General features: G+C 37.8%; 1 protein-coding gene across 1 annotated transcript in view; it reads left to right on the plus strand.

The window, feature by feature from the left end:
* KCNH8 (potassium voltage-gated channel subfamily H member 8) overlaps window positions 1-15,753 on the plus strand; it is a 403,459-nt gene that overhangs the window by 113,270 nt on the left and 274,436 nt on the right. The window contains exon 2 of the mRNA XM_059921945.1: window positions 15,038-15,271. Coding sequence (XP_059777928.1) covers window positions 15,038-15,271 — 234 coding nt within the window. The remainder of the gene's footprint in view (window positions 1-15,037; window positions 15,272-15,753) is intronic.

The raw sequence follows: 15,753 nt of genomic DNA on the forward strand, positions 1-15,753 counted from the left end.
TCTTTAGCTAGACTTACCAAAAAAGAGAGAGAGAGAGAGAGGACTTAAATAAACAATATCAGAAATGAAAGAGGAGATGTTACATCTGATACCACAGAAGTACAAAGAAGCGTAAGAGACTGCTATAAACAATTATATGCCAACAAATTGGACAACCTAGAAGAAATTGATAAATTCCTAGAAACATACAGTCTACCAAGACTGAATCATTATGAAATAAAAGGTCTCAACAGAATGGTGACTAGTAAGCAGATTGAATCAGTAATCAAAAACCTCTCAAAAAAACAAAATCAAGGATGAGAAGCCTTCACTGATGAATTCTACCAAACATTCAAAGAAGAATAATACCAGTCCTTCTCAAAGTCTTTCAAAAAACAGAAGAGGAGGGAACTCCTCCAAACTTATTTTATAAGGCCATCATCACCTTGATACCAAAACCAGAGAAGGATGCCACAAGCAGAGGAAATTACAGGCCAATATTCTTGATGCATTTACATATAGAAGTCCTCGATAAAATATTAGCACACCGAATTCAACAATACATTAAAATTATCATACACCATCATCAAGTGGGTATTATTTCAGGGATGCAAGGATGGCTCAACATCCTCAAATCAGTCAATGTGGTACACTACATTAACAAAATGAAGAATAAAAATCATGATATCTCAATAAATGCAGAAAAAGCATTTGGCAAAATCCAACAACAATTTATGATAAAAACTCTCAACAAAGTGGGTATAGAGGGAACATACCTCAACATAATAAAGGCCATATATGACAAACCCTCAGCTAACATTACTCTCAATAGTGAATGGCTAAAAGCTTTTCCTCTAAGATCAAGAACAAGACAAGGATGCCCACTCTGGCCACTTTTACTCAACATAATATTGGAAGTCCTCGTCAGGGCAGTTAGGCAAGAAAAAGAAATAAAAGGCATCCAAATTGGAAAAGAAGAAGTAAAAGTGTCACTATTTGTGGATGACATGATATTATATATAGAAAACCCTAAACACTCCATCAAAAAACCTGTTAGAATAAATGAATTCAGTAAAGTTGCAGGATACAAATTTAATTCACAAATATTTTGAGTTTCTGTACATTAATAACAAACTATCAGAAGGAGAAGTTAAGAAAACAATCCCATTTTCAGTTGCATCAAAAAGAATAAAATACCTATGTATAAATTTAACCTGGAGGTGAAAGACAAATTTAATGCCATCCATATAAAAATTCCAGTAGTATTTTTTACAGAAATAAGAAAATTAATCTTAAAATTTGTATGGAACCACATAAGACCCCAAATAGCCAAAGCAAACTACCAAAATACCAAGGGCATTTTTCACAGAACTAGAACAAATAATGTTAAAATTTGTATGGAAACACAAAAGACCCTGAATAGACAAAACAAAATTTAGAAAGAAGAACAGAGCTGGAGTAATCATACTCCCTGACTCCAGACTATACTACAAAGCCACAGTAATCAAAACGGTATGATAGTTGCACAAAAGCAGATGCATGGATCAGTGGAACAGAATAGAGAGCCCAGAAATAAGCCCATGCACTTATGGTCAGTTAATCCACCCACAACAAAGGAGGCAAGAATACACAATGGAGAAAAGACAGTCTCTTCAATAAGTGGTGCTGGGAAAACTAGACAGCCATGTAAAAGAATGAAATTAGAACATTCTTTAACACTGTACACAAAAATAAACTCAAAATAGATTAAAGGCCTAAATGTAAGACCAGAAACTATAAAACTCCTAGAGGAAAACGTAGGCAGAACACTCTGACATAAATCGAGCAATATTTTTTTGGATCTGTCTCCTAAAGCAAAGGAAATAAAAGCAAAAATAAACAAAAGGGACCTAATTAAACTCAAAGACTTTTTGCACATCAAAGGAAACCATCAAGAAAACAAAAGGGCAGCATATTGAATGGGAGAAAGTATTTGCAGATGATATGACCGATAAGGGATTAATATCCAAAATATAGAAACAGTTCAAACAGCTCAACATCAAAAAACAAATAACCTGATTTAAAAATGGGCGTAAGTACTGAATAGATGTTTTTCGAAAGAAGAAAAGCAGATGACCAACAGGCACATGAAAAGATGCTCAACATCGCTAATCATTAGGGAAATGCAAATCAAAACCGTGAGATACCATTCGACCCAGCAATTCCACTCCTGGGTATACACCCCCAAAAAAACAAAAACATTAATTTGAAAAGACACACGCACCCCAATATTCACAGCAGCATTATTTACAATTGCAAACATATGGAAGCAACCTAAGTGTCCATCAACAGAGGAATGGATAAAGAAGATGTGGTCACTTTATACAATGCAATACTACTCAGCCATAAAAAAAATGAAATTTTGCCATTTGCAGCAACATGGATGTACTTGGAGGGTATTATGCTAAGTGAAATAAGTCAGAGAAAGTATAACATCACCTGTGTATGGAATCTGAAAAATACAACAAACTAGTGAATATAACAAAAAAGAAGTAGACTCACAGATGTAGAGAATAAACTAGTGGTTACCTGTGGGGAGAAGGAAAGGGAGAGGGGAATATAGAGGTAAATACTGGCATTAATTCTGTTATTTAAAGATGTCATAAAAATTCTAAGCTTTTTCCACCCTTCAGTTCTGCCACACTCAGGCATGCCACCTCAAGGTCACAGAATGACTGCCACAGCTCTAGACACCACAATTAAATTCCAAGACAGGAATGAGTGGGAAGAGAAGGTAAAAGGGCACAATGGCTTGGATGATGAGAGCATTTCTTTTCTCATATCTCTCTTTTAATGAAAATTAAAATATCTTCCTGAATACCTGCAAGCTGACTTATCCAAATATCTAATTGAACAGATCTTATTAACCTGGCCAGGTAATAACAAGTGAAAAAAAAAAACAGTTTCACAATTATATGATTACTTATGGCTAGTTAAAAAGTTTAAGAAACTAGTTTAAAATTATGACCAGTAGCTGAGAAAGGTAGAATCATGGGGAACATGTTTATTTTTTCTCTGGTTCCCTAAGGCTTTGTAATACGGCTACATTAGTTTGATAATGAAAGCATGCACTTCTAGTGAAAATAAGTTCATTTGAACACAAAGTAATTAGACTTGCCTGAAAGACTCATTGATTTATCTAAAACCTTCTCTTACTTCCCACCCCACATATCTGTACTTTTGCAAAGCAGGGAAAAAGGTGGGGAAGCCCTGCTATGAACTTTATGGTCATTCTTTTAATTACAGAGTGTGCAGTGTCACAGCCCACATCTTGTCCAGTGTCTTCTGACTCAGAACATGATTATATTGATTTACTTAAAAATCCATCCTGCAAATCATATTTATTTTTTTAATAAATTTATTTATTTTATTTATTTTTATTTTTGTCTGTGTTGGGTCTTCGTTTCTGCGCACGAGCTTTTCTCTAGTTGCGGCGAGCGGGGGTTACTCTTCGTTGCGGTGCAGGGGCTTCTCATTGCGGTGGCTTCTCTTGTTGTGGAGCACGGGCTCTAGGTGCGCAGGCTTCAGTAGTTGTGGCACTCGGGCTCAGTAGTTGTGGCGCATGGGCTTATTTGCTCCGCGGCATGTGGGATCTTCCCGGACCAGGGCTTGAACCCACGTCCCCTGCATTGGCAGGCGGATTCTTAACTACTGCGCCACCAGGGAAACCCTGCAAATCATATTTAAAACATAGAATATACTTAGTAGTGAGCTGGAAATGTTGTGATTCGTTTTGTCTGGTTTTGTGACCTGCTTCTTGTTGCTTCTACCTTACTGGCCCCTCCCAGTCTCATTTGATGGCTTCTCCTGATTTTCCAACCTCTAAATGTGAAAGTTTCCTGACTCAGTACTCAGACCTCATCTTTGCTCTAGTTATACTCCCTAAATTATCTAATTCCCGTTAAGTCCACATTTATACCTTCAGCACAGATACTGTATTCAAACTTCAGACTCATTTATTCAACTACCTACTTGACATGTCTTCTTGGATGCTATTTATGCTTCTTAAACATTGTACAAATACCAAACTCTTGAAATCCCTCAAATCTGCAGGGTTATTTGTTTCTTCATCTCATAAAATGCACCTCTACTTGTCTAGTTTCTAACACAAAAGGACTGGCATCATTCTTTGATTCTTTTTTTCTCTCCTGCTGCGGTTGAATTCATTGGCATACTCGTTCAGCCTCTCCTTCTAAAGATGCCTCCGATCTGACCGTTTCCCATGACCTCCATTGCTCCCACCCAGAGAAGGCAGGTGACTTGGGGCACAGTCACACAGCTTATTGAGAGAGCCAGAACCCAATTCTAAGATATCTCGTATATAGACCAGTGTTCATCCAAAGTATAAAATGTCCGCAGATATGTTTTATTTCATATTTATACCTCCTCATGACTTAGGTCTGAAAGGTGTTCAACCTAAAATCTAATCATCAACAGAAATGAGTTTTTTCATGTAAAGGCAGTTTTCTGTGTTGCAGGTTAGGTGGCTGCTATGGTATCTGGTCAACATAACTCAGATGTACCGATAGCATTCACTCAGGAAAGTGTGTGTGTGTGTGTGTGTGTGTGTGTGTGTGTGCGCATGTGTGTGATAGAGACAAGATTTAATAAAAAAAAAAAATACACACCCACATAAGTGCTTGATGATGGAATATCCAAGGATAGACCATTTCCTTATAGAGTTTAGCATCTATTTGTAGTTTTGTGTATAGTGGGCTTGGGTTTGAATGGCCAAGAAATCATAAATAAATAAACTAACATGTTGAAGCATCATTAAAAATTGTAATACTCAGTCTTAAGGGAAAAAGCAGACTATAATGAGAGAAAATAATGTGGGGTGACTTATTTAAGATGACATAGTCAGGGAATGACTCTCTGAAAAGTGGACATTTGGTCTGAGACCTGAAAGATGAAACACAGGAGGAAGAAACTGCATGGGCACAAGCCTTGGGAGAGAGCTGGGAAGGACATTCTCAAATGTTAGATAGCAGGTAAGGAGTAAGTGAAGTCCTAGATAAGGTGTTATGGGCCATAATAGAGATGTTTGAGGTTCATTCCAGTTGCCATGGAAAGCCTTTAAAAAATTTTAAACAGGAGAATGATGTTTTTCTTTGCAAAGATTATTCTAGGTAATAAGACCAAAGCAGGGGTTAAATCCATATGTGGAGAAGGTTAGCACCCTTCACCGTCACAGCATTGGTGTCACTGGTTTGTGAAAGAGTGAGGTCCCCATCAGTAGGTACTTGTGCCACCACAAGACAGAATATTGCAGAGAGGGCCTATGGGATTATAGATTGGGCATCAGGTTATATATGGACCTTTATAATCATCCCCAAACTTTGAGCTCCTGTAGTACTATTAACTGAGCTAATTATTAAAAGTCTCTTTAGGAATGATAGAAAAATCATAAAATCAAAGGGGTTATTATTTAGAACAGAATTCTCCCAAACCTTATATATTAAATATATACTCACCTACAAAGTGGATATCCCCTTCCCAAGATGAGGCTGACATATATAATGTGAACCTTGCATTAGGGCAGATGGTCTCAATTGTTTTGGAAATCTATATCATCTAGTGGTGTTGTTTAAAATGAAGATCCAGGGCTCCCATCCCTTGGAGATTCTAATTTAATAGATCTGAAGTGAGGCCTGAGAAATTGCAACCTTAATAAGCATCCTAGCAGATCCCAATAGGCAAGGTGGACCAGGGCTGCACTTTAGGAAACAGTGGACTTGGTGACGTCCCTCTGCAGATCCTAGCTCTCCTTCACCTCTTGTCATCCACCGAGATCAGGAGTATTGTAGCTCTGAGGATATTTTAACTTGCATTGTCACGTTACTCAACCTTTATGAGCCAAACCCCCTTCACCTGTAATCACAGCATAAGATGCTTTTGTGAGGGCCAGAAATGCAAAATGCAGACCTGAGAGCCTGGCATATCATAGCTGTTTAATAAACAGCACCTACTGTCTGCCTTATTTCTGTCTAATTTATTTAGCTGCCTCTTTCCTAGTTATCTCAGTTTACTAACGCCGAGTCAGCATTGACCTGTGCTGGTTTGCTTCTCCATTATTGTCATCTTCCTCTTGCCTCCACCTCGCCCACAAATTCCCAGAGACCTGCAGCTATCACCTTAATTCAAGTTTCGCACTCTCTCTGCATCATTATAAAGGCACTAGAATAAAAATGCTAATATTACAGCTGTGGAATACCTGTAACTATCAAATTCATTTACTCTTGTGTTTCCTGCTACCTAAATTAATTCGCTCTTGTAGAACCCCTCATCTTTCCTGTTTAACGTGAGTCCTGGGAAGCAGAGAAGACTATGCAGTGGCTAGATAAGGTTCTGGAAAATGCTATCAAATGATGAGAAACATGTACATTGCATTAGCTTCCACAGAATATAAACAAAGTTTGAAGGGAGAGAGAAAAGTCAGTCCACTCTGGGGCACTGGGCACACTAATTTGTATCTGTTGTCTTCAAAAATTCAAATTGGAAAGCCCTTGAAATGTAAAAAAATAATAATGAAATGACTAAAATATGGCTGAATGAATCCCCTTTTTTCAAATCTTCATGTATGTTTGCAGTAAAGATCCTGTTCTAGTTTGTTTGAAATGAAAAGGAAATATTCTTCGAATTAAATGCCATTGCAAGCAAACTCTAGGTTGTGCTGGAGGAGGATCAAGAGACAAGTTAAATGAAATATTTGGGGAATCTGAATAGACACAGAATACGGCTGGTTTCATTTGCTGGGTTCCATTTAATCTGTCTTTCAATAGGTCCAATAAGATGCCCAAAGAAATAACTATGTCTTTCTGAACAAAAATATTGTCACGTCTTATTTTGTCTTTAAATAAACTCCTAAGAAAAGTTTTACAAGGGTGTACAATTGAAACCACAATTAGCTACCTATTTGGTAATTTGTTTATTTAAGAGAATAAATAAAATGAGACTTGTGCCAGAAAATCCAGGTCCCCGGATTGCCAAGGCGTTAAGCCCTCCCTGTCAGTTTCTGCCTAACTTCCTCTCTCCCTGACCCCTCCTCTGGATTGGGAGAGCTGGGATTTTTGTATCATCCAGGGAGAAAGTATAGTGAACACTGCGCTTTCTCCTCCTCTGTTTGCAAAAGCTGCAAAAAAGCTTGACCTTCCCAGGCAGCTCACTTACGGTTCATATTTGATTTGAGGGAGGAGAGGTAGGGAGGGACAGGAATCATGAATATGAAAATGTAGGAATGATAGACATTATTATTTAATAGACATTATGAGGCAGGGGTATTTACATCATGCCTGTTTCTTTTCTCTGGGCACTGTTGGGAACAGGTTAGCCTACCTTCTTCACTAGGGTAGTGGCTAAAAGACAGTATCCTGGATTAGAAAACTACAAAGTAGCCCTGAAGAGTCCCTAAGGATTCCCAAATGCTGAATTCATGTACACACGGTAGTTTTCTTTACTGAGTGAAAGTGCCTCATAATTTCATTTTATATTTTGGAGAAAGGGCTTTGTTTGGCATTATTTAACTTTGTTTGTTTCTTTTTTTTTTGCTTAATAGGTTTCCTAATAGAAAATAAAATTTTCTATTTCTGCTTACTGAAGACTTTACTAAAAGTAGCAGGTCAGGATGAAAACTATGGGCATGAGATGGACTGTTCAGGGCAGTTCTGACTTTATTTTTAAAGCAAAGTTGCTGGTTATAAATGATTCCTGCTAAATAATAAAACAATAGATTTGGCTACAAACAACTGCCCTCATTTGGTGTGCTTTAATAAAAACTAATAGGTTCCAAGTTTATTTCACTCATTTGCTTAACAAATACTTATTGAGCGCCTACTATGTGCCAGGCACCATTCCAGAGGTTGTGACTAAATGAATGAACAAAACAAACCACTGTCCCTTAGAGTGTACATTCCAGTGACAGAGTATAGATAATAATGTTAATTTTTAAGAAAGTAAACAGATTATGTGAAAGACCATTTGTCTAAAAGACTAATTCTATTAGACAAGAACCCCAGAGAACTGGGGCATATTTTAGTATTATTTCAAATGTATTTGTAGAGAATCAATTGTGGATAAAATACCAAACACGTTTTATTATTATTGCCTTTGAGATTTTCTGGTTTCTCCCTCATTCATTTTACCTTTGATGAATCCTGTCTGCCTGTCTTAATTAAAAATCATTCTTTTTCGAAATGAAACTCATTTACTGAATTCTAAGAGACAGTGCACCTGAAAAGAAATAGCACCACTCACCACTGAAGTTCACACAGCTGAAAAATGGAATTTGCAAAACTTACTGGTGATTTTGCTAATACCAAATTATGATAAAGAGTATACTAAACTTGCTTTGAATTTATTCGTCTTAATGAGCTTTTATCTTTGTTTATTGGAAATTTTAAAATTTGTTGATCTAGATTCTTTCTACTTCATCAAGATTACTATTTGTCTTTAATCAAGTTATTTTTATTAAGCCATTCAAATGCATGGTTAAATACATTTTAAGATGTTTCCGAATAGGTATTCATGCATATGCTACAAAATTCAAACACTAAACAGGGAATATGATGAAAATCAGTCTCCTTTCCTTTTTTGTTCTCAGCCACGCAGGTGCCCTCCCTCATTCGTTTACTGTGGCTAGGTTCTTCTAGATCTTTCCAGTGATATTCTAAAGGAGCTTCTCAGACTTTACAATGTGCATATGAATCTTGTTAAAATACAGATTCTTATTCAGGGGGTCTGTGCTGAGGCTCGAGATTCTCCATTTCTAAGAAGTTCCCAGTGAGGCTGCTAGCTTCACTGGCGAGGTGGTGAAGCACATTAGTTTATATTTGTCTCTGTGTTTACTTGTTTATTGGCCTTAAGAGAGCAAGATGTTCTCATACATATACACAACTTTCTGCTTTCTACTATGACTTCAGCCCTAGGGTTCCAGCTTTGAGCTTTGCTTTGTTACAAAGTTTTCTTCTAATCTTTGCCCGAAGTGATCATTTATGCAGTATGTTAGAAATCAAACCATAAATGATGAACATTAGCAATACAACCATTTGAAGCATGCTACTAGGTGATGTGTAAATTGTAATGACTAGGAGAATCCCTCTTTGCAAATTTTCCATCTGCTTTTTAAAGTAAGGTTAGAAAAGTCCCCAATTCCAAGCAGCCTCTAAATTTTAGCAGAGAGCACACTGAGAACTTTAGCTTGCAGCCAGTACCATTAATCTAATACAGATGCCATCATACTTGGAAATGATACAATTAAGCTCCCCGAAAGCAATATAAAGTGCAAAGATCATTTAAATATTTTAAAGTCGTAAGCATTCATATTCTATGTACCTGAATAAAGTAGTCTCAAGAGATGACGGTGATCTATATCACAAGGGGTACAGATGTTGTCTTTGTTGGACCTGTATGTAAATGTAATTCAGACAGCTTGGGAGCAACCCATAAAAGAAAATTAAAATTTCGTGCTTGTTTCTTCCCCTCTACAAGAAAATGAAGGCCTATAAGATTCAAGTTTGCCCATCTGTGTGGTCTGCAGAGTCTGTTCATATGAGTACTTGCTAACGCAGCACAAGATTTGGTTTTAAAAGAGAACCTGTATCAGGTTGCACTGTATCAGAGGCACTTTTCAGAAATAAAGATTTGGACCATCTAAGTCTCAGTTTCTGTGTCTTTGGCAGAAAAAGCCAAGGGGTACAGGTTTCTCTTTGATGTCCAGTTAGTATCTCTCAGTGTGTCTTTTGGTGTGACTGGCTCGGGGTCTCCATATGGAGGGCTCTTAGACTGGGTGCTGAGCTGGTTGTCTTAAAGGACTGAGGTTGAGGGGGAAGAGTGATTTGGATCTGTCCAATCTCTTGAGCATACACCATTCTACCACCAGTCGTGATTCTCAAACTTAGGTAATGTAGACGTGTACTAAACAGAATGCAGAGTCATAAAAAACAAACAGCATATCCTCCTGAATTTTCAATTGAATTAAAAATATGGCAGGTCCATATTAAAACATAATAAAAAAACACTCAAACAAGCATAAATACACAACACAGTAGAATGCAAAATTCTGATGGATTTTTAAGTTAACCTGAGATTTCAAACCGATATCTATCAAGCTTAGATCAGTGCCTCTAGGCTCCTTGGAATGCACATTTAGTGACTTCGGCCACTAAATACACTTTTACCTAGTAGAAGGTATTTCAATGGGGAAATTTTAGGAATACTGTGATATACATTGAAAGGGCATGAAGAGGTCAGAATCCAGATCGTTCGAATCGCAACTACATTTCTTTGTCTCCTGAGGGACTCTGGAGTGGGCCTATGCAAAATATTTTGGAGCCAAGAAAGTTGTTGTCATGTTTTTGAAATATTGACTTTCTGGAGGAAATGAGGAAGTGACCTAGAGGTTGTTGAGAGATCCAGACTGGCTTAGGAGATGTCATCAATGAACTTCTAATAAATGATCTCTGTAGAGAAAAATCTGTGCCTTTGAGGTCTTTGTAGACTGAAGGGGTAAAAATATTTTTCTAGAATTAACCCATTTCTGCTGGAAGTAAGAGAACAAGTCACTTCTTTACAGAAAGTATGCATGACGTAATAAACATTGTTTGTCACGTAGACTGGATTTCAATCCCTCCCTTCAAACCTTAGACTGGACACTAAAGTTCTCCAGGTCTTAGTGTTCTCATCTGAAAAATGGGCTGAGGATGAAAGGAGTTAGTAGTGGATCAGTGTTTGCGTTCTCCTCTTTTTTTTCCTTCTATATTTTTCCTTTCCAACTCCCATTCCCTGTGTGCCTGGGAGTCGACAATGAATAGTACATCTCCATTTGAATGGGAAAGTGGTACCCTACAGTCGGGACTCAAATGAGCAAATGAACCGGGTCTCCACCAACCCTGAGATTCCCTCTGATGATCCATGAAAGCTTTTGGCTAAGGAGACATTTAGATAATTATTCAACTACTCAAAATGTAAACACATTTAAATCTTCCTGTTTACCAGCACTTCAAACTAAATTTACACTAAAGGATGACCTAGAAACAAGGAAGAAAGAGCTGTGTGGCATTTAGATGTATATCACATATGCATAATTGATTCTTTAAAAGGTTAAATACCCTTGACATATGTATGGTTAGTGATATACCCATGATGGGTTCATAATCATTATGGCAGTGGCTTTGTTTTACATAATTCTAAAGTAAATGTCACATTTCTTCTTTGGAGATTCCAGGACTGGTATTCAGAAAAGCATATGTTTCTAAGTAGATAGCTGGGAAAAGAAGCTACTCTTTTCCACACAGAAGGACTATTCATGTAGCTAGTACACTAAGCTTTATGAGAAGCCGACTGCCACTAAATTCTCTCGAATTGAAATGCAATTACATATCGAGGGCAGGACAAGTGCTACCTATAAACAGAAAAGCTCAAATACATGACTTTTTTTTTTTTTTTTTTTTTTTGCTTTGTTTTTGCAGGGTATTTGCAGGAAGAATTAAGTACCCCGAACACACTATAATCCTTAATTGAAATGCACAGATCAGGCAATTTGGTGAATCCTTTAGCGGCTTTTTTCAGAAGCTTATTGTAGCTCTGAGGGACTGGTCTTTTCTTATGTCCATAAACAATTATAAAGATGCTAAGGAAATTAATAAAAGAAGCAAGTCACTAAAAAGTATGTAGAATGAAATACCATAATATATGCCGTAAGAATCAGAAAAAATAGGCAACATGAGGATACATATGTAAGTGGTAAAAACTATGTAAATGGGAATGATTATTACGAAAATTCAAGTTATGGTTCTCTTTGGGGAAGGAGGGAAATACAATTTGTATGTTGCTCACAGGGGTTTTCACTAGATGAATGATCCATGGGTGTTCACTGTTGTATTTAAATACTGTTATTAAATCTTTTTTCAGGTGTGTTATATTTTCTAATTTTTGAAAATGGAAAAGGAAAAATAACAAAACACAGTGAAGAGAAAGCACAAATTAAGCGGGTAAAAAAAAAAAGACAATGTAATATGGTAATCATAATAAAAGTAAATATTATCAGTCTCAGGTTGGTGGATGTATCTTCATGTTGTACTTTTAAAAAATTTAAATGCATGCTATGTGCCAGACACAGCTATAAAATACAAGTCCCTGCAAGGGTCAAAAGTAGAAAGACAGATAAAAACTAACCAAAGAAAACTATTGTGGCTATTTAAACGATGGGAAACTGGACTTTAGGACAAAATGTAATGTTATTTATTTTCTCTGTCTCTAATTCCTGTTTCTCCATTCATACTCTAAACCTGCTCCTTCCAGGCATCTGCTCCAACCCTCCAGGACTTTTGATAATTATCTCCACCCATTTTTGTCTTATTCCTAGCTAGTCATTTTAAAAGCCCTGGATCTTCAGTTTCTCAACTCTGGGAGTAGTTATCTGTGTACCATTGACTTGGTACTTACAATATGCTGTATTTTAATGTTATAGATATTCATGCATTTCTTTAATTATGTTGTAACATCCTAAAGCTAGAGATTATACTTTATTCATCTTTTAGCACCCCCCTGTCACCTCACTCTAAAAACTGCCATATGGTAGAACCATGTCACATGGCATATAGTAGAAAGTCAATAAACATGTCAGCAGTCGACTGAAAAATGGCTTCTGAAAACACATCAAAAGCTCTTTCAGGACATTTGAGTACTTTGCCAATGTTCTGCATTTGAGTTTTCTAAGCTAGCTCTCAGCCTAAATTTTAGAATGGAAGGAGGAAGAGAAACTAATGGTAAGAGAGTTACCCAGAACTGTGCAGATTGGTGAGACCAAGACCAATAGGAGGGTGCCCCCCTCTGGACCTAGCTGGGAACTCCCATAGGTTCAAGGCTGATCTTTAAGGTCAGGGACTGCATCTAATACACTTTTCTGCCTCTCTCTGCACCTGGAACAAAGTCCATCACATCGTACACCATCAATAGATGCTTCTGCAAAGTGTGAGAGAATTAAATATTAGTCTCGGATAATTTAATTCACTCCCATGGCCTCAAAACAATGTGCCACTGAAGGCTTCCCAGTATGGATTTTAAGCTCTGACTGTTCTGCAGAGGGAGAGGGTGACTGGGCAAGTAGATGAGTCAGCCCGGCCCAGGCAGGATGCAGATGTTAGCACTTGGATTTTTACTCTGGGCTTGGGAGGTGATTGGAGCAAAGCTGAGTAGAGTGGGTTTGGTTCTGCCAGCTGATGGGGGTCTATGGAAACATGCAACAGATGTTTAAAAAGAGATGGGAAAGCCCATGGAACAGATCGTCAGTGCTTGTCCTGCTGGCCACCAAGAAGTAGCTGGAATTCCTCTTTTCTCATGGCATACAAGATATGATGTCTGCTGCAAACCTCTTTTAAAATCTTAGTTTTTTAATAAGTAATACATAAAGCATATGATGTAAAATTCAAAGGATATAGTAAGAATATGGCAAAAATAAGTATTCCTATCACCTCTGCCCGTAATTGCTCTCTCTAAAGACATCTGCAGTTACCAGTTAACCCACTTGGTTTTAGGTATACATAAACACTTCCTGTTTGGGGATACATGTACATGTCTATATGGGTTTATATATTTTCTGACAAATAGTTCATCTAATAACATACTACACCGAATCATGATTTTTTTCATTTAACAATTTATGCCACAGTTCTTTCCATTTTTCTTTTTATTATCTTTAAAATCCCAGCCTCTAATATTGTCTGATACACTGACACTGTTCAACTTTAGTTTCGTGAGCAAATGAATGAGTGATCTCATAATAGTCTCTAATTCATTCTGAACCTGAAAGTCACCCACCAACGCATTTTATACATGTCTTGTCTTACCCCCCATCTCTAATATGCATCTTTTTGCCTGTAAACACCCCTCTAAGTTAATCTCAAAAAATTTGAACCTCCCTTGAATATGGCCTTTCAGGCTGTCCTCCAGAAGTCATCTCTAAGCACTTAACAACTGTGTCCTGTTTTTTATTGCCCTACATTCTTATTTGTTAATATAGTAGCCGTAAGATGTGAATAATACTGTTAATAATTTTTATTGAGTACTTATTTGTGCCAGACATTGTGCTAAGCATTTCTCACGAATCTCTACAACACATCTATGAAGTAAGGAACAGTATCACCCTCTCTGTACACCTGTCAGTGCCCTCCCAGGATCTCCTTGACTCAGCCTTAAGTTGCTGTGCAGACCATTTCCTTATATATAGTGGCTTCCAGCATCGTGCTGCCCAAGTGACCTCCGGAGAATGTGTTCAGCCCAAGTAGGCAGGCCAAAGTGCTAACATACTGACAACCCCAAAGTGATCCTAACCAATGAGGTATAGACACTCATGGAGGTGGATAAATACCCTGGCTTTCTCTCCTCTTTGGGAAAAGTTTGAGCTGTGCTCTGCCCAGTCATTTCTTCTGTGGGTCCCTGTGTGATTGAGCCTCAGTTGCTCATATCCGTAAACCCCTTTCTGTCTCACCCTTTATTACCTTTCCTCCCTGCCCACTTCCTTACTTCCTAGAATCACCTGCCAAATAAACTGCTTACAGTCAAATCCTTGCCTCAGGGTCTGCTTTTAGGGAAATCAGACCTAGGGAAACTGAGGTTTAGAATATGTGAGTAATTTGTTCAAGGTCATCTGTACATCAAGTGGCAGATTCAAGCTATGAACCAGAAGCCACACTCAGAAGCACCATCCCTTACTCTTAGGTAGATGCCTCAAAGGCATTATCCGCTGACTCTTAGGTAAGTGCCTCAAAGCAGACCAAGGAATGCTCTGTTCCCTCCATGGTGTGTTTCAAAATGCAAACCAAAGTCGGAGCTTAATACATACTTCTGCTGGGCAATGCCGTTCTACGTTTTGGGGTGTCTCTTTTCTACCCCAGCACATCAGGACTTGCATTTTAGGTAATGTTGGCTAAACATATGTGCTTGTGATTTGTTACTGAAAGTGCGATTTACAAAGAATTTCTCATGCTTGTTTACTTGCTGTCTTCTCCTTGTTGGTCTACAGATAGCAACTTCATCCTTGCCAACGCCCAGGTGGCTAAGGGTTTCCCCATAGTCTACTGTTCGGATGGCTTCTGTGAGCTTGCTGGATTTGCCCGAACAGAAGTCATGCAGAAGAGTTGCAGCTGCAAATTCTTATTCGGGGTTGAAACCAACGAGCAACTGATGCTTCAGATAGAAAAGTCCTTGGAGGAAAAAACAGAATTCAAAGGAGAAATTATGTTCTACAAGAAGAACGGTGAGTTGGCTTTTTCTGATGGGTGCTCCTTGGACAGTTGTGAAAGGTCACCCACCCTCTTTCAACTCCCATTGGCGTAATTGCTCCATAACTCCCACTAAGGCTTAATGGTATTTCACATAAATACAGTCTGTTATTGAAGTTCCACAAATAACTTGGACGATGGCCTTGTTTTGGCCATTAACAGCATAAACTACCTGAAAATTTAGCATTAGAATTACAATTATTCAATGTCAATATAGTAACTGAGGTAATATATGCTAAAATAAAGTGTATTATGTTGTGGTCATGCTTAAGATATATATCAGATATGATGGTTGTTAATATATTAACAGATAATCTTCTCTTCAGAGATAGTTTTCCATCTTTAAGAACCACATCTCAGCCTCAGTCTTTAGGGACAGAGATCCGAGTGTTTGACAGCAGAAAAAGAAGTTAATTTAAAGGACATGAGCATAGGCATTTTCTCTTCCAGTTTCCTA

This window comes from Balaenoptera ricei, chromosome 4 (genome assembly GCF_028023285.1).
Source record: "Balaenoptera ricei isolate mBalRic1 chromosome 4, mBalRic1.hap2, whole genome shotgun sequence".
NCBI classification, from domain to species: domain Eukaryota; kingdom Metazoa; phylum Chordata; class Mammalia; order Artiodactyla; family Balaenopteridae; genus Balaenoptera; species Balaenoptera ricei.